This window comes from Anomaloglossus baeobatrachus, chromosome 3 (genome assembly GCF_048569485.1).
Source record: "Anomaloglossus baeobatrachus isolate aAnoBae1 chromosome 3, aAnoBae1.hap1, whole genome shotgun sequence".
Lineage (NCBI taxonomy): Eukaryota > Metazoa > Chordata > Amphibia > Anura > Aromobatidae > Anomaloglossus > Anomaloglossus baeobatrachus.
In genome coordinates, this window is record NC_134355.1 from 573,585,029 (window position 1) to 573,610,131 (window position 25,103).

The window sequence follows — 25,103 nt, forward strand, 5'->3', positions numbered from 1 at the left end:
CACTGATTTCAATGGGAAACGTGTAATGCTCCTGTGATGGCACTGCGAGGAAAATTAACACTTGTTGGCTCTCCACAGATAACAGAGGATTGCTGGGGTCTTGGCAGTAGGAACCGCTACGGTCAGTTTTAGGGTATGTTCTCCCGGCATCTTTTAGACTCTTGAGATTATAAAGGAGAAGAAGCTCTTGGAAAATAACACCGGCAGTGTGTCTCTGTAGAGGATTAGCTAGTGTCTTTTTAAGCATTTATGTAACCATTTTGTAACAGTAAATATATTAAACCCGCCAGAAGAACGGACTGATCTTTTATTTTAGCAGCTTCATGGCCTTTGAAGCCATTAAAGCGCACCAATCACCAGCATTTTCATATATAACCGAAAGCCAGTGCTATAGTAGCACTATCAGGCTGATTCTCTACATACCTGTAGTGGTCAACTTGGATGTATACTTTTTTGGATTTCAAAACCTAAAAGGTTCCTGCAACAGACAAAGTGAATAATTTGTATAATACTTATGCTAATTCTAACAGCGGGAGGGGATAACTCGGAATATATTATCTGATCCTCAGCTGCTGTCACTCAACAAGCAGCTAATTTTATAAACTTTACTTTTTTGGATTTCAAAACCTAAACATCGAAGCTGACCACTACAGGTATGTATAGAATCAGCCTTATAGTGCCAGTATAGCACTGGCTTTAGGTTATATGCGAAAATCCTGGTGATTGGCTCCCTTTAAAACAGAAGAGAAAAAAAAACTGAACATAAGCACAGTGAGTCACTTTCACATTGCAGAACAGATGTTCATTCTTTTTGGAATGTATTTAAAAGTTTTTCCAGGCGAAACCCCCTGCAAATTGCCCCGTGTGCACATATCTTATGGGACCCTTCCACTGAAGAGATTACCTAAATGCCAATTATTTGAGTACCGTTTTATCATTTCTTACAGAAACTTTAAAAAGACTTTATGTTAAAAGGTCGACGTACTCTAAAGGAAACTTGTAGATTTGAACACTCAGGTCTCGGCTCCTCCTGTGCATCACTTCTGATGTAAGAGCATTGGATGCGATAAAGAGAATTTTGTTTACTTACCGTAAATTCTTTTTCTTATAGTTCCGACATGGGAGACCCAGACCATGGGTGTATAGCTACTGCCTCCGGAGGACACACAAAGTACTACACTAAAAGTGTAGCTCCTCCCTCCGAGCATATACACTCCCCGGATGACAAATCCAACCAGTTTAGTGCCAAAGCTGAAGGAGGACATCCACCCATAAGTAGAGATAGAGTAAAACCCGGAATAACCGGAACCTCTGTCTACAACAACAGCCGGTGAAAACACACGGAACAAGAAAGCTGCCAACAGGCAACAGGGAGGGTGCTGGGTCTCCCATGTCGGAACTATAAGAAAAAGAATTTACGGTAAGTAAACAAAATTCTCTTTTTCTTCATCGTTCCTTATGGGAGACCCAGACCATGGGACGTCTCAAAGCAGTCCATGGGTGGGAAATAAACAGAAACTGAGAAGTAGGCGAAACCTAACTTCAGAAATGGGCGACAGCCGTCCGAAGGATGCGTCTGCCCAAGCTCGCATCTGCCGAAGCATGAGCATGCACTTGGTAGTGCTTCGAAAGGGTGTGCAGACTAGACCAAGTGGCAGCCTGACAGACCTGCTGAGCCGTAGCCCAAGAGGCACCGACAGCTCTGGTCGAGTGCGCCTTAATCCCCGGCGGGGGAGGCACCTGAGAACAATGGTAGGCATCGGATATGGCCGACCTAATCCAACGAGCTAGGGTCGGTTTAGAAGCCGAGAGACCCTTGCGCTGACCTGTGGTCAGCACAAAAAGAGAGGTGCACCGCCTGAAAAAAACAGCGGTGACACAGATCCGGAGCGTCCGCACCAAATCTAAAACATGCAACGCTTTCTCAAAGCGATGCACAGGGGCCGAACAAAGGGAGGACAATGAAATGTCCTGGTTAAGGTGGAAAGGAGACACCACCTTAGGGAGAAGGCCCGGAGTCGGACGGAGAACCACCTTGTCTTGGTGAAAAAAAAACAAAAGAGGGTGACTCCGAAGAGAGCACAGTCAAATCAGAGACTCTCCTGAGAGAAATTATGGCCACCAGAAAGACCACTTTCTGTGAAAGACGAAACAACGAAACCTCCATAAGAGGCTCAAAGGGGGGTTTCTGTAAGGCCATGAGGACCAGATTAAGGTCTCAGGGATCCAGAGACCACCGGTAAGGCGGAATGATGTGAGATGCGCCCTGCATGAAGGTGCGCATCTGGGCCAGCCGGGCGATACACCGCTGGAACAACGCTGACAGAGCCGAAACCTGTCCCTTGAGGGAATTGAGGGACAGTCCGAGCTGCAGGCCGGACTGTAGAAGGACAGGATGGTCGGCAAGGAAAAACGGCCAAGGAGCATGGCCGGAAGAACGACAGCAGGACAGGAAAATTCACCAAGTCCTGTGGTAAATCCTGGCCGAGGAAGACTTCCGAGCCTGAGTCATAGAGAAGATGACCTCGGAAGGAATGCCTGAAGCCGTAAGGATTCAGGGCTCAAGAGCCACGCCGTCAATCTGAGAGCCGCAGAATTCTGGCGGAAAACGGACCTTGTGAGAGAAGGTCTGGCCGGTCCGGGAGATGCCACAGCACCTCTACGGACAGACGGAGCAGGTCTGGGAACCAAGCTCGCCTGGGCCAGTCTGGGGCGCTGAGTACGACCCGACGGCCCTCCATTCTGATCTTGCGCAGGACTCTGGACAAGGGAGCTAGAGGGGGAAACACGGAGGCCAGACGGAACTGAGACCAATCTGGAACCAGCGCGTCCGCTGCCAAGGCCTGAGGATCGTGGAAGCGAGCCACGTAAACCGGGACCTCGTTGTTGTGCCGGGTTGCCATTAGATCCACTTCCGGAGTGCCCCGCCTGCTAAATTGACCGGAACACTGCCGGATGCAGGGCCCACTCGCCGCTGTCCACGGTTTGACGGCTGAGATAATCTGCCACCCAGTCTTCTACGCCTGGGATGTGGACTGCGGATATGGTGGACTTGGAGTCCTCCGTCCACTGAAGGATATGTTGAACTTCCAACATTGCTAGGCGGCTGCAAGTCCCGCCTTAGGTGATTGATGTAGTCAACTGCTGTCGCATTGTCTGACTGGACTCGAATGTGCTTGCCCGCCAACAGGTGGTGAAAAACTGCGAGAGCTAGGAGTACAGCCCTGATTTCCAGCACATTGATCGAGAGGGCTGATTCGGACGGAGTCCAAGTGCCCTGTGCTCGGTGGTGGAGAAACACTGCTCCCCAGCCGGATAGACTGGCATCCGTGGTGAGAATCACCCAGGACGGGGCCAGAAAAAGGAGCGTCCCTGGGACAGAGAGAGAGGCCGAAGCCACCACTTAAAGAGAGCTCCTGGTCTGTGGCGACAGAGCCACTAACCTGTGCAAGGAAGAGGTTCCTTGTCCCAACAGCGGAGAATGTCCAGCTGCAAGGGACGCAGATGGAACTGGCAAAGGGAACTGCCTCCATTGACGCCACCATCTGACCCAGCACCTGCATGAGGTGCCTGATGGAATGACGGCGGAGCCTCAGCAGAGAGCGAACCGCCAGATGAAGGGACTGCTGATTGACTAAGGGCAGCTTCACAAGTGCCAGCAGAGTCTCGAATTGCATCCCTAGGTACGTAAGTTCCTGGGTCGGGGTCAGAGTGGACTTGCAAGCGTGGCGAGAGTGAGCGAGACACTCCGCTGAGAGTGAGCGAGACACTCCGCTGAGAGTGAGCGAGACACTCCGCTGAGAGTGAGCGAGACACTCCGCTGACAGTCTGCACTGGACGAAGCCCTGACTAGAAGGTCGTCCAGGTAAGGAATCACTACCAACCCCTGGAGGAGCAGAACCGCAACCACTGCTGCCATGACCTTGGTGAATACACGAGGGGCCGTGGCTAACCCCAAGGGGAGAGCCACGAATTGGAAATGTTCCTCTCCGATTACATTAACGTAGCCAACGCTGGTGTGAAACTGCGATTGGCACATGCAGATAGACATCTCTGATGTCGATGGATGCTAAGAAATCTCCTTGGGTCATTGACTGATCGCAGAGATTCCAAGCAAAAGTGCCGCACCTGAACATGCTTGTTGAGAAGCTTGAGATCCAGGTCGGAAGGCACCGTCCTTTTCGGGAACTAGGAAGAGATTTGAGTAGAAATCTCAGAACTGTTCCCAGTCGGGAACTGGTACAATTAATCCATTGGCCTGCAAGAATGCCACGGCCTGTGAGAAGGCGGCGGCCTTGGAGCAGGGGGGAGTTGACAGAAAAAATCTGTTTGGCGGGCTGGATAGAATTCTATTCTGTAGCCGTGGGGGATGGAAACCCACACCCACTGATCGAAGACGTGTTGAAACCACACGTCGCCCAAGAGGGAGAGCCAGCCACCGACCAAGGACGTTACTGGCGCGGCCAGATAATCAAGTGGAGGCTGCCTTGGTGGCCAGCTCCTGCCGACTTAGGACGCGGCTTCATGCGCCAGTTGGTTTACGGACCTTGGCTGAGTTAGTGGACGAGGCCGAGGGCTTAGAGGACGACCAGTTAGAGGAACGAAAGGAACGAAACCTCGACTGGTTCCTGCCCTGGACAGGTTTCCTGGGTTGTGGCATGGAAGTACTCTTCCTGCCAAAAAACTTCCTGAATAATTTCATCCAGTTGTTCACCAAATAGACTGGTCCCGGCAAAAGGGAGTCCAGCAAGGAACTTCTTAAGAAGCATCTGCCTTCCACTCTCGAAGCCACAGGAACCTGCGGATAGCGAGGGAAGTAGCCGAGGCCACCGCAGTGCGGTGACAGTCTCCAGCATGGCAGACATGGCATAGGATGAGAAGACTGAAGCCTGGAAGTTAAGGCAACCATTTCGGGCATAAAGTCCCTGGTGAGGGAATGCATCTCCTCCCGAGAAGCAGAGATGGCTATGGAGAGCCCGCACTGCTGCAAAAGATGGGGAGAACGAGGCCCCTGCCGCCTCATATATAGATTTGGCCAGAAGGACAACCTGGCGACAGTGGGATCCTTAGAGGGGTGCCGTCAGCCACTGATACAACTGTCCGGGCTGAAGTCTAGACACCGGAGGGTCCACCCTTGGTGAATGAGCCCACTCCTTGACCACCACTGGTGGAAGGGGGAAACAGTCATCAGAACCACGCTTTGGAAAGCGTCTGTCAGGACAGGCTCTGGGCTTGGTCACAGTGACCTGAAGCTGGAGTGGATAAGGAACACACTCCTTGTTCTCTTAGGCAAGGTATACTGATGCTTTTCTGCCAGAGAGGGGTTGCTCCCCTGATACAGGCGGATTGAGGTCCAGCACAAATATAATGGACGCAATCAAATCATTAGCATCTGCGTCACTTCCGGACAGATCAATGGGGTACATGGAGAAGCTCCGAGCCCCCAGTAAAGGCATCCTCCTTGTCCTGCGAGTCAGCTCGTGAATCAGAGCTGCGGGACGAGGAAGGAAAGGGGGACCCTGCGTCTCCATTTTAGGAGGACGGGGTCTGAATGAAGAATCCTCTGTGAGCTTTGCTGAGCGAGCCGTAGCAGCAGAAGCGCCCTGAGGAGGGGGCTGATGCATGCTCAGCAGTGTCCGGGACAGCTGTCCCCTGGAGAGAGGGATTCTACCCAAGCCGGGGGTTCAGCCACCAGAGAGCAGCCGGAGGGACCACTGGGGATGAGCCTCCAGGCTGAGGCACCACTATGTTAGAGCAGGCAACACAATGTGGTTATGTGCTCGGTACAGGCAGTACGAGCCTACAGCAGTGCATAATAAGAACAGCCTTGCAGCACTGCTCTGATATGAGACATGCTGCAGAAGTGGGGGCTCTGTCCAGGATGACCCTCAGCAGAGTATATAAACAGAGTACATAAGCAGCTGCACAACCGGAGGTTGTGCTTGCCAGACCGTTTACATAGAGACATCTCTGTGCCCTCCAGATCCCCCAGCCCAGGCCCCCATTTGTCACAATGTGTTATGCAGACATTGAGAACGCTGAGAAAATGGCGTCCACAGCCTGCGTCTCCACGAGGAGAGGGGGCGGGGCCTACTGTGAGAGCAGGACGGAGGGCAAATGAGGCATACGGGGGACGGAATCCTTCCTCAGTGAGGAGTGTCCCTTCCCTGTGCTGACCAGCCGCTGGGCGGAGCCACGCTGTCCCACTGCACTGACTGACATGCAGGGAAAAAGAATCGAAACTAGGCCTCAGGCGAAGCCGGGGCCTAGATTTAAACATGCGGCCAGCGTGCAGGCACCATCGGCGCGGTTCTCCAGAGAAAACTGGAGAACCGGACGGAAATGTTAACACAGTTATAAAACACACTCTCCCCAATAAATAAGGTACAAGGGACCCCTGGAAAGACCACTGTCTGTGGTAATAACGTCTCAGTACTTAGCTTGTGAGACGCAGGTGCCAGGTCCCTGGGGGGTGATTGCTCCGTCCGTCAGGATCCTGAACAGGGCTGCGGATGGAGACCGGTCTCCTGCAAAGCAGTGAGAACCGTGATGGCTCCCACTTCAAGCCAGAGCCCGAGGGATGGTGAAGGAGCGCGGCATGGAAGGGCTCCAGCCCTGAAATCAACCTTAACAGTGGGGTGAGAAGGGACATGCCGGGAGTCCAGATTGGACCCGCTTTTCTTCCAAATCTTTGAAATCAAAAATCAAAAATCAGAGGATGCATGTGTGTGTGTGACCTCCTGAACACAAAGCATTGAACTGGTTGGATTTGTCATCCGGGGAGTGTATATGCTCGGAGGGAGGAGCTACACTTTTAGTGTAGTACTTTGTGTGTCCTCCGGAGGCAGTAGCTATACACCCATGGTCTGGGTCTCCCATAAAGAACGATGAAGAAATACGAATGACCTTCGGCTCAGGCGTTGCTGCGCGTGTGAGCTGAGGGTCATGAGACTGTGATCCGATGTTTCGATTGCATCACAGCTGCCGAGGAGAGGGAGGGATTCATTTCTCCCTCTTCTCCTCGGCCTGTAATGACGTATGACATATACTGAACTGCACTCTGCTGACATGTGAGTGCAGTACGATGTTTCACTCGCACCCATAGACTTGTATGGGTGCGTGTGAGCCAAAATTTGCTGCCAAACCCAGCATGCTGAGATTTTTCTCATGCCAATATGGCGTGAAAAAAAAAAATTAGCAGGCGAACACTGCTCAACTGATTAACACTAGTATGAGTGCAATCCGATGTTTTATCGGAGTGCACGCATCCGTGATAATTGCAAGTGGAACCGAGGCCACAGTCTGATCTTTATGCTGCATATCAAGCCAGGTTCAGACGGCGTATTTCATGGTCCACATATGATCCGCAATTCCTGGGCTGACCAGAGCTGATCTGACCCAAACTTTAAGCCTCAGACTCATCAGGCTGTGAATTCAGGTCGGACAGTACAGGCATTGTGGATTATACGTATATGGACTGGACTATGAAATAAGCCTTAAACAGCTTGAATTTTATTCATTTAAGTACCTGCATGTTCTGGAATTAAAAGTCCAGTGGGAGGTGCTAATCAGCAACCGGCGGCCTATCTAGTATGTAGAGGCATACAAAGATACAAGGTGGTCAATCGAAAAGGTGCCACCACCCATTGTACCTGTAACCCTAACATGCTTAGGGTTTTCAATCAATATGTTAGAAGTAATACAGAATCTGCGTAAAACCGGATATCAATATTGCACAGTAGATTAGACAGAAATTCATGGAGACAATGTCTCTTTAAATCATTATGGACAGTTCTGCAGACACTTTAATCCTGCTGCAGTATAAAGTACATTACTATATTAGAACAATTCAGTGGAGATTTACCTGGAACTCATGCCATAATGAAATTGTGGGAATTATTACCTTTTTACCCATTGTGAGAGCAAAATCAGGTTTACTGGTAGCTGGAAATGTATTTTGACTGCACCCCCCCCCATCCCCTCCCCTCCCCCTCTCCGGCACCAGTCATCTAGGTGGATCTGCATCATTGGACAATCACTGCTGTAACTTTGAGTCCATGGGCCGTAATCATGTCCAGCGATTCTTACCGCCCGTCCCTGGATCTGACTTCAACCAATGAACAGTGATTAAAAGGTTAATTTCCAGCTTACTAATTAACTAATTGCTTTACACAAGGACAACTTTAAAACGGAATTTGTCACCAGGTTTTTACCACCTAATCCGAAAGCAGCATAACATTGGGGCAGAGACCCTGATTCCAGCGATGTATCACTTACTGGGCTGCTTAGTGTAGTTTTGATAAAATCACTTTTTAATCACCATGAGATTATCATTAGAGGACTACTTGGTGTGCTGCAGGTAGTCCAGCATATTCATGAGCTTTGTATAAAAACCATTGATTTTTATCAAAATGACACCAAACGGCTCAGTAAGTGACACATTGCTGGAATCAGGGTCTCAGTCTCTATATTATGCTGCTCTCAGATGGGGGAGCAAAAACCTGGTGACAGATTCCTTTTAATTCTACATGGCAAATCTTTAATGACCTGTTCCCTTTAAATAAACAATAAATGCATATGGTTAAATCCCTGATCCCCAGAGCGCCAAGACTTTTCTCACCAGATTATTCTTTGTGAACTCAGAGGTAACGTTGGCAATCTCCTGCACGGTGTAGGATGACAGATCCTGGCCGTACGGGCGCTCATCATTAACCATCAGCAGCTGATAGTATTCCTCATTAGCTGCAGAACACAAACAGACAGGTTAGCGCAATACCCCAAGATGCGGTCGATGCAGACAAGCCATTTTACACATGTGCATAATATTTCTAGCAAAGCAGAAGGGATACTCTCATTTGTGAAGTGCTGCCCCCTCGTTGAATACAGTCTAATCTTCGGACATTGCGGTGCTCCTGACCAGAGCAAGGCCGCTCCCTATTGTGCATGGAATCAGAAACTAGGGCATACTACCATAACGGCCTTGTCCAAGATCTAAACGGTCAGACATGGTCTTATAGGTAGACACCTGAACTAGAAGATACTAAAGAGAGAATGTTCTTCCTTTTTCAGGAGAGCTCATTTATTCCTGGTAGCAGTTAAAAGAAACCTGTCAGCTGATTTGGGGCCTATAAACTGCAGCCACCACCAGTGAACTCTTATATACAGCATTCTAACATACTGTATATAAGAGCCCAGGCCGCTGTGTAGAACGTAAAAATCAGTATATAATGCTCACCTAAACGGTCGCTGCGGTGGAGTTGGGTCATATGGGCGTCTTCGTTCTCCGGTGCCGACGCCTCCTCTTTCGGCCATCTTTGTCATCCTCCTTCTGAAGCCGCGGTGCATGACGCATCTTGCGTCATACGCACTTTGATCTGTCCTGCTTAGGGCAGATCACAGTGCGCCTGCCCAGGACCTCAATGTCGGTGAGTGTGGATGATGTAGGACTCGTCACACACCCCGGCTTCAGAAGAATGACGACAAAGATTACCGAAAGAGGAGGCGCCGGCACCGAAGAACGAAGACACCCATATGACCCAACTCCACTGCAGCGACCGTTTAGGTGAGTATTATAAAGTGTTTTTTTAATGTTCTACACAGCGGCCTGGGCTCTTATATACAGCATGTTAGAATGTTGTATATAAGAACCCAGTGGTGGTGACCACAGCTCATAAGCCCCAAAACTGATGACAGGTTCCCTTTAAAATCTTTTCAGAGAAGAAAGGAAATCCTGAATGAACATAAGAAAAACAAAACAAAATATAAAACATGGCAGATCCGATGCTCGTTGTAGATCATGGCCAGGGTCACACCGAGCTGCATTACCTTTCACCTGCTGGATGCAGTGCAGGGCGTAGCGTAATGCGGCCATAGTGCTGGATTTGCCCCTCGAACGCTTTTCTGGTGGCAGATAGGAGCGCAGTTCTTTGAGTATCTTCAGGAGTTCCTTCTGTGTCTTGGCTTTTGCCGGTTGCTCACTGCTGCAAAATAATAAGAAAACTAAGATGTTACTGCCAGCATATTGCTATCCCGAGCCTCAGTTTAGACATTAGAAGAATATAGATTAGGAGCAGAAGATGGAATGAAACGTTCGTTGACTTCTGGTGACTTACCTATAGCCGCTAGTAGAAGGGTTGTGTTCAGAGTCGGCCATCATTAATGGAAATGTACTGGAGCTACAAGGAGGACGCTGGAAATTGGAATAGCTGTAAGATAGAAAAGAAAAAAACCACAATATAAAAAGGTTAATACAGAATGTGAAGTGCCACGTTACAAAGTGAGGAGGATAATGGTCATCACTCCTCGCTATGCCCTGACATGGATCAGATAAGACCTGGTTACACTGCAGAGGCACCTAACCCTAATTAGACTTCTCGAAGCCTTTAACTGGCAGCACCATAAAGGCCAGGCATGGAACAGGTTCATTGTCTCCCTCACATTGATGAATAGGGGCAAACCAGTCTAATATATTGCCTAGTCAAGGCCAGCACAGAAGGAAAAATAGCCTAAAAGATGCTCAGACCTAAAATTAAAAAAGTCAAAAAAATAAATAAAACAAGCAATCAACTAGATTTGATTTCCATATTTATTTCTAGCACCAATTTAGTAAAACACAACCAGGCCATGAGAAATACAGCCCAGAGGGGACGGCATTCAGGGGAGGGGGACGGCATTTTGGAAACTTGTGCTGTACATCTCGGCAACGTGCAGCACCAGACGGTGAGAGCCTGAACAGTACAGAGCACCTGTAAACACTTTCGCCTGAAATGCAAGTTATTAAGAATCAATGACATTGAAAAGATAAATAATATCCCTTGTTTGACCAATTACGAAAATGAGCTTCAAGTTTTCATCACAGCCGACGTCGGGGTTATGGGGAGGAGATGTAAGAAAAACACACAACGGACTAATGAGCTTTCCCATCCTTCAGAATCTGGGTTTGGACTAAAGGCCGCTTTACACGCTGCGATATCGGTCCAGATATCGCTAGCGTGGGTACCCGCCCCCATCTGTTGTGCGACATGGGCAAATCGCTGCCCGTGCCGCACAACATCGCCCAGACCTGTCACACATACTTACCTGCCCGGCGACGTCGCTGTGACCGGCGAAACGCCTCCTTTCTAAGGGGGCGGTTCGTTCAGCGTCACAGCGACGTCACAGCAGCGTCACTGAACCGCCGCCCAATAAAAGCGGAGGGGCGGAGATGAGCGGGACGTAACATCCCGCCCACCTTCTTCCTTCGCATTGCAGCCGGGAGGCAGGTAAGGAGAGGTTCCTCGTTCCTGCGGTGTCACACGGAGCGATGTGTGCTGCTGCAGGAACGAGGAACAACTTCGTTACTGCTGCAGTAAAGATACTTGAGAATGGACCCCCATGTCACCGATGAGCGATTTTGCACGTTTTTGCGACAATGCAAAAATCGCTCATAGGTGTCACACGCAACGGCATCACTAATGCGGCCGGATGTGCGTCACAAATTCCATGACCCCCAACGACTTCGCATTAGCGATATTGTAGCGTGTAAAACCCCCTTTAGAGGGAACCTGTCACCAGATGTGGTGACTAATAACTGCGGCCACCACCACTGAGCTCTTATATACAAGATTTAAGAATACTATATACAGTTAGGTCCAGAAATATTTGGACAGTGACACAAGTTTTGTTATTTTAGCTGTTTACAAAAACATGTTCAGAAATACAATTATATATATAATATGGGCTGAAAGTGCACACTCCCAGCTGCAATATGAGAGTTTTCACATCCAAATCGGAGAAAGGGTTTAGGAATCATAGCTCTGTAATGCATAGCCTCCTCTTTTTCAAGGGACCAAAAGTAATTGGACAAGGGACTCTAAGGGCTGCAATTAACTCTGAAGGCGTCTCCCTCGTTAACCTGTAATCAATGAAGTAGTTAAAAGGTCTGGGGTTGATTACGGGTGTGTGGTTTTGCATTTGGAAGCTGTTGCTGTGACCAGACAACATGCGGTCTAAGGAACTCTCAATTGAGGTGAAGCAGAAGCAGACCCACAAACAAGCAAGACCTGAAGGCTGCGGCTGTAAAGGCCTGGCAAAGCATTAAGAAGGAGGAAACCCAGCGTTTGGTGATGTCCATGGGTTCCAGACTTAAGGCAGTGATTGCCTCCAAAGGATTAGCAACAAAATATTGAAAATAAAAATATTTTGTTTGGGTTTGGTTTATTTGTCCAATTAGTTTTGACCTCCTAAAATGTGGAGTGTTTGTAAAGAAATGTGTACAATTCCTATCAGATATTTTTGTTCAAACCTTCAAATTAAACGTTACAATCTGCACTTGAATTCTGTTGTAGAGGTTTCATTTCAAATCCAATGTGGTGGCATGCAGAGCCCAACTCGCGAAAATTGTTTCACTGTCCAAATATTTCTGGACCTAACTGTATAAGAGCCCAGGCCGATCTGTATAACGTAAAAAACACCTTTATAATACGCACCACCTAGAAGGAGGTCCGATGGGTGTCGCTGATCTCTGGTCCGTCACCTCTTCTCTCTCTCGGCAATCACCATCCTCCTCCTTCCTCTGAGGCCCATGTGTATGACATGTCCTATGTCATGCACACTAGCCGACATTGTGATCCTGCGCAGGCGCCCTTTGATCTGCCCTACTCAGTGCGCATGCACGGGCGGTCTTTAACCTTTCCTAGTGACTGTGCATTATCGTAAATTGATCTGCCCTCAGAAGGGCAGATCAAAGTGCGCCTGCGCAGGATCGCAATGCCGGCCTGGGCTGGATGGAAGGAGGATGGAGATCGCAGCACAGAGGAGGCGCCGGACCGGAGAGAGGAGGCACCAAACTGGAGAGCAGCGACACTCATTGGTCCGGTATTCCCCCCTAGGTAAATATTATAAAAGTGTTTTTTATGTTATACAGCGCGGTTTGGGTTCGTTTATAAGACCTCAGTGGTGCTGGCGGCAGCTTAAAGTCACCAAATCTGTTGACAGATTCCCTTTAATACATGAAAAATATTGTTCCATATGGCTGGTGTGAAAACATTTCCTTCCACGTTTAAAATAAGCAGATAACTTCCTGATGTACTTGAGTTAAGATGGGAGCCCTAGTTTCCAGAAATCAGAAATCGTCCCGAGTTTTGCCAACTTTACTTTAACCTTGGAGCCTAACACAGGAGCCACCCGATCAAGAACATGGACAATGCTGTGTGTGAAGGGGGCTGGCTGAGTGGATAAACCCGCAGCCTTCTCTAGGCTTTAGAGTTGACCAATAAATTAGAAGGACTCTAGATCAGTGGCCATGTCAGAAGTTTATGGCTGCACGGCTGGTGTGGCAATCTTACTCCTAAAAATTTCCAGGATCCCTTGCCCCTCTTCAGGTTAGTAGGTCTGAGAAGATAGCAAGGAAGGATAGGAAGCAGGAGGACTAGGTGAGTCAAAATTACAAACAAACCTTTTATGTAAAAACCCTCTAAAGGTTGCTACACGTTTCAACAGCTGATTGCTGTCTTCATAAGAAGATTAGCGGGTGAAAATACGGAAGGGACATATATAGCTGAAAAAAACATGGCGATTGGATAACGTGCCTAACCATAATTAAAAACAGAATTAACCATTAAACCACTGATCAAAATTACATAAAAATATTTCAATTGAAAGACAAAATTAGAAGGACTAATGGTATTATAAAAAAAAAGGTGAAGACATGCCGATACGTGCGCATCAGTAACGCACACGGATAAGCATGTTGTCACCTGAATTGATTTAAACATATAAAACCTATGCAACCAGCACCTTAATGACACAGTACTCGAATAATCCCAAGGGAACCAAAAGGAGAGAGAACCAAAAATGGATTTGACCCAAAAAGGGGAGAATATTGCATTAATGTTTTGCGACATTGTCGATGGTGAGATTATGCCCCTCAGGTGCTAACGTCCCCGATTTAAAAATCCAATAGCTCTCTTTTTTTCGGTCAGGATCAGTATCAGCTATCCTATCTATAATGGTGAGTTTCATTAGCTTAGGATCTCTACCATGATGTTATAATGTTTGGACAGGCTATGTAGCTGGTAGCCTGTCCGAATATTATGCCTGTGTTTGTTGAGTCAAGCGTGCATAGTTTGCATAGTGCGGCCCACATATTGGAGGCCGCACGTGCATTCTAAGAGATAAACCTCATACATGGATTGGCAATTTAACTTCTGATTAATGGGATAAGTCATACCGGTTGTATAAGAAGTAAAGGATTTTTCGCCCTTAACGAGGACGTCACAGCAGAGACATTTCGGCATGCCACAGGGATGTCAGCCCAAATTTTCCTTATCCCGATTACACTTATTAGGGACAGATTTCATTGATATGTTGCTGGGGGCTAGCATTTTAAGTAAGCATTTGTTCTTTCTATACATGATCAGGGATTTATCTGCTAAGTTTTTCGAGAGTATGGGATCACCTCTTAGAACGAACCAGAAATTGTTTAGTAATCCCTGGATGACTTTTCTAGGGCGACAAATCGTGGTGAACGTGGGAATGCCAGCAGTAAGTCAGCGTAGAGTCTCAGGCTTCTGGTCCGATAGCCAGTGACTACCGACTTAACCGCAGGACCAGGGTTCTGCGATGCACATATTTTTGCTCAGCTCTACTTTATATGAATAAGTCGTGTCCTAATTTCCAGACGATAATGTTGGCTGGATCTTTTAGCATTTCAACTTTAGGCTTGGGTTTGAAACACGAGAAATGTTCCCGTATTGAAAACTGCTAAGCCAGCCCCCTTGTCAGTGAAATATCCAGCACTCTGCATGAAGAAGCATTCGTTGGTGGCAAACCTAAGCTGAAAGTGAAGCAGCGAGTACCAGGATTGGTGCAGATATCTGGAAATCATGGTAACTATTCTCAATTCAAGTCTATATTTTAACCCCATGTATAAAAATTTGAAGGGGTGGTCCACTTTGCAAAGTAACATTGACATAACTAGTTATGTTGACAGAGTAAGATCAGGTTCATTGTATCAAATATGAATTTCCGTATAATACAGAACAGATTGGTGTAGGTCTATAGTTGTCACACTCCAAATGCCCGAGTGTGAAGTTACACCAACTTTGACATTAAATCATGACTGTAAACCACGTTAACTTTGGATTAACAGCTTTTTTTAGGCCCCTGACCTGTTTAACAAGATGTGAAGATCTTTTTCCAACAAGAAAAAAAAAGAGGTCAGGCACGTCCAGTACACAAACACATTCACCTGTATTTAGCGATAAACCCTTATGCTGGAGGAAGCCCATTACAATCCTACAGTAATAGGATGAACACGCCAAGCAGATGTACCAAGGACCACATGGCAGTATCTCATGTATTCATGACCAGTAAAGTAGAAAATGCCAACATTAGCTTTTTTTTTGGGGGGGGGGATGGGGGGGGCTGAAGAGATAATGGTATGAAGCTTTATTAAACTATGAGCTAACAGAAATTCAAAAACTCCATATGACCATGAAGAAAAAGGAGAACCAGGAGTATAACTGCAAAAAAAAAAAAAAAATATTTGACTGCAGCACATGCAATGTGTAATAACATACCCGTAAGGCACAATAGGGAAGCTCGTAGGACAATTTGGCAATGACTGTCACAATGTGACGATAGATGATCCCCAACGTACGTTTCGCTAGGGTGTTGCTTCGACAGGGAGAATTTCCTTTATAAGTCCCAGAAAGTAAGGGAATTATATATACTCACAGCAGGATAAAGCGGTGGTGAACTGCCCAGGCCAAAAAACGAATGCACTACCAGGATTCAACCAGAACCCCAACAGATGGAGACATCACAGGTGCAAGAGGAGCAAATCACTCACACAACTCCAAAATATGGAGGGGGTGATCGCTGGATGATAAAATTGTGCACTACCGGCTTGCATAGGGCGCCGTTGACAATTACAGGAGCATAGTAACCTAGTCAGCAGCCTATTACACCCCCATACTATTCGACCAGGCGGGCAGCCAGTTACTTATGTGCACCATATAGGGACGGAGACTCCAATATGCAAGTCCAAACATAAAGGAGCCTGGCTGCACCCCGTATAAAATGTTATGTAAAGAAAAATATATATACAGTGTGTCCACCCATATCCTGTCCACCACCATTAACTTGAGAATGGCGGCAGCTATAGGCATAGAAGTGATGTCTAGGTATAGTAAAGTAGCCATGCACTATGCAATGAAACCACCTATAGCGCCACCTGGTGGAAAACGGAGTTAGAATTTTTATCTCGAAAACAGAACGAAAGAGAAAAAAAGTGAATTAAAAAATTGTAGGGCATCATCAATTCAATACGAATCGACACCTTGCATACAGAAATGCTATGATATGAAACCCATGACCCCCCCAAAAACATTGAATGCTGGTCACGCATATAGCGCTCATTTAACTTTGATGCTCAAAGTGGCCACCGTCAGCTGCAATGCACATCTGGACAGCACACTGTGACTTGCTACACGTTGTGCAATAGGGTAGGTGACGCGTTTGCTCAAGCATCTGTAATACGTTGTCGTAGGTCGTGCAATGTCGGTGGAGGGGTCATATACACCTGCTGTTTGATGTGACCTCCCAGAAAGAAGTCCAATGGTGTCAGGTCAGGTTAGCGTGGAGGCCACTCCACGCAGCCACCATACCCAATGACTTGTAGGAAGGTCTCCATGAGGTATCGCTTCACATCCACATCCTTGTGAGTTTTACACGTTCTAATCATAGCATTTATGTATGCAAGGTGTCGATTTGTATTGAATTGATGACGCCCTACAATTTTTTTAATTCTCTTTTTTTCCCTCTATCTTGTTCCGTTTTCGAGATAAAAACGCTAACTCAGTTGTTTTCCACCAGGTGGCGCTATAGGTGGTTTCATTGCGTAGCGCATGGCTGCTTTACTATACCTAGACAACACTTCTATGCCTATAGCTGCCGCCGTTCTCAAGTTAATGGCGGTGGACAGGATATTGGTGGACACACGGTATACAAAATATCTGAGGTATTAGTCGATATTACGGCCAAAATAACGGTAGCCTACAAACCACATCACGGTTCCTCATACTTGTAGGGCCCTACACTAATCTATAAATATAGAAAAACAACAAAAAGAGGACTAAATATCCTCCACAATTTAAGATACTCACAGCAGGATAAAGCAGTGGTGAACTGCTCAGGCCAAAAAACGAATGCACTAACAGGGTGCAACCAGACCCCCAATAGATGGAGACATCACTGGTGCAAGAGGAGCAAATCACTCACACAACTCCAGAATATGGAGGGGGTTATTGCTGGATGATAAAATTGCACACTAGTGGCATGCATAGGGTGCCGTTCACACAAGCATGAGGAACCGTGACGTGGTTTGTAGGTTACCGTTATTTTGGCCATAATATCGACTAAAACCTCAGAAATTTTGTATATATTTTTCTGCCCATGACATTTCATGCGGGGTGCAGCCAGGCCCCTTTATGTTTGGACTTGCATAATGGAGTCCCCATCCCTATATGGTGCACACTAGTACCGGGCAGTCCGCCTGGTCGAATAGTATGAGTGTGTAATAGGCTGCTGACTAGGTTACTATGCACCTGTAAGTGTGAATGGCGCCCTATGCAAGCCACTAGTGTGCAATTTTATCACCCAGCAGTCACCCCCTAAATATTGTGGAGTTGTGTGAGTGATTTGCTCCTCTTGCACCTGTGATGCCTCCATCTATTGGGGGTCTGGCTGCATCCTTGTAGTGCATTAGTTTTTTGGCCTGGGCAGTTCACCACTGCTTTATCTTGCTGTAAGTATATCTTTAATTGTGGAGGATATTTAGTCCTCTTTTTGTTGTTTTTCTATATTTAAAGGGAATTATATACCTGTAGAACAGGCGTTTAAAATTTCCAGCGCCGCACTACTTAGCGGCACATGTGCGCAGGTGGCCGAGATCCACCCCAGGGGCAGCAAACTTGTCGCCGCGAGTGGTGCATGTGCGGGAGCAGAAAGCGGTCACCAAGGCTCCCGTGCAAGTTCCTTTCCAAGGAATTATTTCACCTTTTCATTTTACGAGTTTCATTCATTCTAATACGGTCATTTTTTCTATAGGATATCCAAAAAGTCTTTGAAGGGATGGTATGACTTTAATCGCATCACTTGTCACTTTTACATATACCTGTTGCCTTATATTGTTGCCCTGTTATATCTGTAAATGCTTATTGAATGCATACATCACTTACAGAGTTATATTTTTGTACATCATCTATTGCTGTTAAGGTGCACTCTTCTGCGCGCGTGCGTTGGCTGCCAACTTGTCCATTCTGTGGGTGCCCGGCTCATCCAGTGCTGCAGGCGCATGATCCTTGGTGACGCCTCCCTGCTCCCACGAACACACCGCTCATGGCGATGGGTTTGCCGCCCCTGGGGTGGATTTCGACTGCCTGTGCATGCGCCGCCAAGTAGCGCAGCGCTAGCAATTTGAAACATCTGTTCAACAGGTATACAACTTTCTTACTTTCTGGGACTTACTAAGGAAATTGCTCTTGATGAAGCAACAACCTAACGAAACGTACGTTGGAAATCATCTATCCATCATTTTGTGACAGTCATCGCAGAGTTTACCCTATTGTGCCTTACGGGTATGTTATTACACATTGCATGTGCTGCAGCCATACTGTGATAATCCTCAGAGTGAAAAGTGATCCCATGGACACTGGGTTTTTTCCAGTGAGCGTTCACACACAGACACACACATAGTGGTTCTATTGCTTTATTATTGACAATTGCACTTTAAAATTGTAGTGTACTATATTTTCCATTAGCAAAATATTTGGGACTCGCTGGGTGTAGAAATTTTTTTAAATACTGTCAACTCTTCTATGTAGTGGTCATCAGTGTTCATTCAAATATTCTTTGAGCAATACTGTCCTGTCTCCTGCTTTTATCCTGTTGTGCCTACATTTATTCTTTTTCACTTGAAAATTAATATATTGTTAATAAATTATTCATATTTTTTGCATTTATACTACTGTTCTTTTTCTTCCAGTTTCATATATATGTATTATAGAGTAAGATGAACTGAGGTTGTGGGTTGTATTAATCACCAAGGCCGATTAACGATGCAGTTATTTTTATTCTTTCATCTACAGCCTTACAGCAACTCCAGGTAGATGGCGAAAACAAGATGGCTCCAGTTCACAAGATCCCAAACCGGGAGCAGTAAGTTCCACTGACTCTGTACCGGGTAATTCTCACCGTCTCCCCATATTTGGTTGGCTCACACCTTTTGTATCTCCCGCTGGTATGGTCTACAGTTACAGCCTCTGCTCCATGGAAACAACCGTAGCGCGTCTATCCAGCTCCAGATGGCAAAACCCCCATGCCCCGCTTCCCCATCAGTGTCCTAAGTAACTCCAAGCTGCCCCCCAGGTTCAAGCCCAGCCTTGGGAAACACCCCCCTTCGCCCCCCCAATGCTACTGATGCATTACTGGAGATATTCGCCTGAAGCCGAGCCCCTCACCTAGGACTTGTGAGACCCCCTGGGTCTACTACCACCATCCTCATGGCTTAAAGGGAACCGGTCACCAGCTTTTTTCAGTATTGAAACAAAACTATCACTTTCTGCAGCTCCTGGGCTGCTTTCTATGAAGGTGCACCTTGTTCCGACTCCCTTTGCAGACCCCAGAAATAACTTTATAAAACCTGACCGCCACATATGGAAATTACCTGTTCTGGTCGGATGGGAGTGCTCTTTTCAGCTCCTGTCCCCCCTCCCTCACTCCCTCCTGCCAGTGTTTGCTGTCCTCCTTTGATGATGTGTCCGACGCCTCCGTCATCATCCACATAGCTGGGCTGAATCTCGCGCCTGCACGGTCATGCCCGGCTCACGCAGGCGCATTTCGCTTTGCCCCATTGCGGGCAGAGCCAAAAACATAGGTGTGCTTGTACGAGCCCATGAGCTCTCTGCACAGACACGAAATTGTGAGTGAGCTCACAGGTTCGCGCAAGCGCACCTATGTTTTTGACTCTGCCCACAACTGAGGCATCAGACACAGCAATCAACATCAAAAAAGGACGGCAAATAGCAGCAGAAGGCGGGGATGGGTGGGCGCGATGAGGTCAAAAAGAACTGCCCAAGGAGCTTCGAGATAGAATTGTGACAAGGCACAGATCTGGCCAAGGTTACAAAAGAATTTCTGCAGTACTCAAGGTTCCTAAGAGCACAGTGGCATTCATAATCCTTAAATGGAAGATGTTTGGGATCACCAGAACTGTTCCTAGACCTGGCTGTCCAGCCAAACTGAGCAATCGTGGGAGAAGATCCTTGGTGAGAGAGGTAAAGAAGAACCCCGAGATCACTGTGGCAGAGCTCCAGAGATGCAGTAGGGAGATGGGAGAAAGTTCCACAAAATAAACTATAACTGCAGCCCTCCACCAGTTGGGCCTTTATGGTAGAGTGGCCCGATGGAAGCCTCTCCTCAATGCAAGACAGATGAAAGCCCGCATAAAGTTTGCAAAAAAAAAAAAAAAAAACACACATGAAGGACTCCCAGACTCTCTGGTCTGATGAGAAGAAGATAGAACTTTTTGGTGATAATTCTAAGCGGTATGTGTGGAGAAAACCAGGCACTGCTCATCACCTGTCCAGTACAATCCCAACAGTGAAACATGGTGGTGGAATCATCATGCTATGGGGGTGTTTTACAGCTGCTGGGACAGGACGACCGATTGCGATTAAAGGAAAGATGAATGCGGCTAAACTACAGAGGTATCCTGGAAGAAAACCTCTTCCAGAGTGCTCTGGACCTCAGACTTGGCCGAAGCTTCACCTTCCAACAAGACAGCAGCTTCCACAGGTTGGCGCCTGTTCACATTTTTGGAAGCTGCTGGTCAGTTTTCTGATATAGTTGTAGTGCATTTCTTCTGACCATGGACTCCGCCTTATAGCCAGGGTGTGTCCCCCATCTTATTTAGCCAAGGACCTATCTGCCCAAACGCAGATTTTTTTAAATCGCACACAGAGGCATTTACAGTTAGGTTCCCGATATGAGATCATCTTGCCGTTAGTTACCAGGCTCACATGGATTGGCCAATACATAAGCTAAAAATCTCTGTCAATATTTCTAAAGCAGTAATACTATGCCAATGTCTTTTTATTCATTTTTTTTACATTAACTATGTATTTTTCTCCTTTCTCTAATATTCTTATAGCAATAATTCAATGTCAATGTATCCTTATATTGAATGCCACTGGATATGCTTTTGCAGTTATTTTTTTTTCTGGTTGGCGCTATTAGGCTGGTTTCACACTACGTTTATTTAACATGCGTCAGGAACGTTTTTTTGCTGCAAAAGCGGATCCTGCTTTTACAGCAAAAAACGCATGCTAACGCATCTGTTATTTTGCAGGATCCTGTCACTGGATGTTTAGGGGCGGGCATTGGAGTCATGTGATCGGGAGTGAGGGGAACTAGACTGGGAGCCGGCTTCTGACAGCTGCAGACGCTGGTAACCAAGGTAAACATCGGGCTTGGATACCCGATATTTATCTTGGTTACGAGCGTCTGCAGCTACTAGGAGCCGGGCTGCCTGCACACGTAACCAACGTAAACATCGGGTAACTAAGAGAAGTGGTTACCCGATATTTACCTTGGTTAAGAGTGTCCGCAGCTCTCAGGTGGGAGAGAGAGGGAGGGGAGGAAGGGGGAAAGACAGAGATAGAGAGAGGGTGAGGGAGGGAGGAGGAGAGAGAGACAGATCACGCGAGACTGGTTCTGTGCATGCTCAGTAGAGCAAGCAGGATCCTGTCTATCAGCATGCCAGCGTTCACCTGCGTTTGCGTGCTGTTTAGTCAGGATCCGGTGACATACAGTATTTGGACGCAGCTCAAAAACGCTACAAGTAGCGTTATTGAAAGATGTTAAAAAACTGCAAGTCGCTGGATCCTCACTATAACGCACGCAAACGCATGTTAACGCGAGTCCATTGCAAATGCATTGAAGTGAAAACGCATTTGCACTGGATCCGTTTTTCCGCTAAAAAAACGTTATGGACGGATGTTAAATAAACGTAGTGTGAAACCAGCCTTACATTTGTGGAAGCTATTGGTCAGTTTTCTGATATAGTTGTACTACAAATTACAACCTGTTCCCACATTCCCTAAGAACTCAGTGTGTTATTAGGTTGATTCCCAAGTGAAAGGTCACTGGTTTGAATCAAGGAGCAGCCATGAAGATTTTCCAAGAAATGAGAAACAGCATCATCCATCTCATCGTCAGCGGTCTCTTGGCCAAGAAAATTGCCAAACTGCATCATGTGAGGCCATGACAGCTGGAAGAATATGGAATGAAGTCCATCCATCTATTCAAATGCCAAGAGGTGGACATCCAGGCAAAATATCAGAGTCAACAAGTCGGCTTATCACAAGGTCTATCAGTTCTGGTGTGGCAAACACGGCAGTGGAGTAGGCTCATATGCTTCATCATAATGAGATCAGATGACTCATGGGTGGGCGGATCGGTGGAGGGTCTTTTAGAATTCTCAGTTTGTGCACCTGTTGCTATACTTTGTGCTCATACATTTAAAAATACCTTTAATCCTCTTGCAATATATTTGATTAATAAAGTTTTTTCCACTTTGGTAAAGATTATTTTCCCTGTATTATTTATTAATTATGGGTTTCCGTATGCTCCTTTTTCTCTGGATGGTAATAACCGCGAGATCACACACGTCTATGCAGGCACTGTGCGATGCACATTACACAAATCTGGAATGATGGCCCGAAAAAAGGTGAAAAAGCCTCAACTTCAATGTCGTCATAAGAAATGTCCGAAATCATGTAAAAATCAGATTTTCATGATTTCGGACGTTCTGCTGGGCATGCTCAGTAAAACGTGACTAATTCCTGCACTGGAATCCGTCGCGTAACGCAGGATAACGGAATCCTGCACCATCGACTTGCATTATGCCTCCTGACGGATTCCAACGGAATCCTGCAGGGTGCGTTTTTTTGCCGCAATAAAAAACGTTGCATGCTGCATCCCTCTACCCCACGCAGGTTTTAAACTGAAATCACTGCACCAATGGAATCTGTTCGTTGTGAACAATTCCATGGATTTCTTGTCACACGTTGTACAACGCATCAGTCCCATGCGTCAAGCAACGTATTTGAGTGATGCAAAACAATGGAAATGTGAACATAGCCTAACAATGCAGTGGCATGACAAGTTCTAGTGACAAAAAAAGTACTAGTTTTACAAGGGCTAGAGCAGTTGACAAGTGGGAGCCTAGCTGAGCTGCCACACATTTCTAGGCCAGCTCCACATCCGGTCTCCTACCTCTTTGGTGTATGCTCCTTTCCACTCTCATCAGAATCCATTGGCTCGTTTCGTAGTTCAGTACTGCTGGAGTCATTGCACGTTTCCATGTCCTCTTGTAAGGGCACGGTGGGATTTACAAAATCTTCTATGGTATTATGCATCTGAGAGTCTTCATTTTGGTGGGACCTTGAGGTGCCACCTGGTAGAGTTGTCCCAAATGTGCTGTAGTGTTTCTGTATTACTAGGTCTCCAATGGGAAACGAGCTACAACTTCTACCTGAAGTCTCACCGACTGGAAGGCATCCTTCACTTGAACGTCTTTCAGCCTCAGACGATAGTACATTTATTGACTCCATTAAGGGTGAACTACTACACATTAGATTTTGTGAAACTGGCACAGGACAGTTCTTGTAATCCTGCAGAAATGGGTCTCCATGAGCATAAGATATGTTGGTACTACGCATGCCTGGAGACACATGATCATGGCTGGAGAGAAATTCTGTAGGCTGAGGGTGTTCGCTTTCTAGTATATGTGGCATCGATCCAACGGGGACATGATGACCTGGTAATGTGAGAACTTGCTTTTCTGAGTTATTATTCCGGATGGGCATTGCATTAAACAACAAGCTTCATCAGGCTCAGACAATGTAGAAAGACCTAAAGAAAAAAAAAACAAAAACAAAAACATAATGAAAAGGTTTTGCTACAAAGTCAATTTATAGTAGAACACAAATGCAGAGTTTTCCATACACAGTTATAGGATTATTAAATTGGTAATAACCAAATTAATGCCGCATTGAAATATTGACTTAACCATCCAAAAATATATTGCATCTCCAAAGCGAACGATCACTGGTTTTATTATTTTTTTAAAATGTCCAACTGACAGACAACTTCAACCTAAAAGAGCTTTCGGTGGGGTGGGGGGAGTGACAATAGTGTTAAAACGATCACAGACCACAATCATCAGTAACAAAGTTGTCAGCTTTTCATTTTTTCATCCAACAGTAGGATCTTCCTTCGAAAAAAATAAATACAAATTTCCAAGTATCACTAAACATGTATGGCCAGGCTGAACGCGGCCAACATGGTCCATAGCTGCACATGTAAGTGTAACAATCGCTCAGCCGGGGACTGCATGTTCAAGAGGTTCAAGTATCAAACTACTTTTATCAAGTGTGTGTAGTTATATAGGTTAACAAAAGCCTTTAGGTCCAGCAATTTCAACCTGCTCTATCGCTAGACTATTTATAAGCCACCATTTGATGTGAAAAAAGCATTTCGTCCAAATTCTAAATGTTGATCTAGCATCTGCCATTACTAGCTCTGTTCAGTTGATGACGCTGGCTGAAAAGAGAGCATGTCTGTGTTCTTTGTCTTATATACATTGATATGTATTGGCACTGATATACAGTTAATACGGCACAGTCTCTGGATATCCCAAATGAAGACTCCATTAGCATTCTTCAACCCAAATTCCTCCCTTGACAGCTCTTTCCCCTGTTTAGCTGCCAGGATCGCCTTTCCTCCACCCGTAGTGAGAGACCTCTGGTGCGTTCTATGGTTTCTGGAAGGAAGAGGTCATGCTCCAGTCCTTTGTATTGACCACACATGTATTTATAAGCCAGTTAGGACGCCTTTGAGATGTCTTTTTCCAAACTAAAAATGGCCAACTTTTCCAACCTGTCTTCATAGAATTCTACCATACCTTGTAATCTAGCTGCCCGATTTTGAAACGACTCGTTTCCGATATTATTCTCTCCTAAAATCAGCAGACGGTAATCACTAGAAGGCTTTTCATC

The 25,103-nt window shown here is 46.4% G+C and overlaps 1 protein-coding gene across 1 annotated transcript in view; it reads right to left on the reverse strand.

Moving 5' to 3' along the window:
• The window catches only part of PER2 (period circadian regulator 2), a 105,729-nt gene that overhangs the window by 59,595 nt on the left and 21,031 nt on the right, over nucleotides 1-25,103 (reverse strand). The window contains exons 2-5 of the mRNA XM_075340955.1: nucleotides 23,320-23,958; nucleotides 10,113-10,205; nucleotides 9,826-9,980; nucleotides 8,621-8,742 (exon numbers count right to left, since the gene is read on the reverse strand). Coding sequence (XP_075197070.1) covers nucleotides 8,621-8,742; nucleotides 9,826-9,980; nucleotides 10,113-10,205; nucleotides 23,320-23,912 — 963 coding nt within the window. The 5' untranslated portion in view covers nucleotides 23,913-23,958. The remainder of the gene's footprint in view (nucleotides 1-8,620; nucleotides 8,743-9,825; nucleotides 9,981-10,112; nucleotides 10,206-23,319; nucleotides 23,959-25,103) is intronic.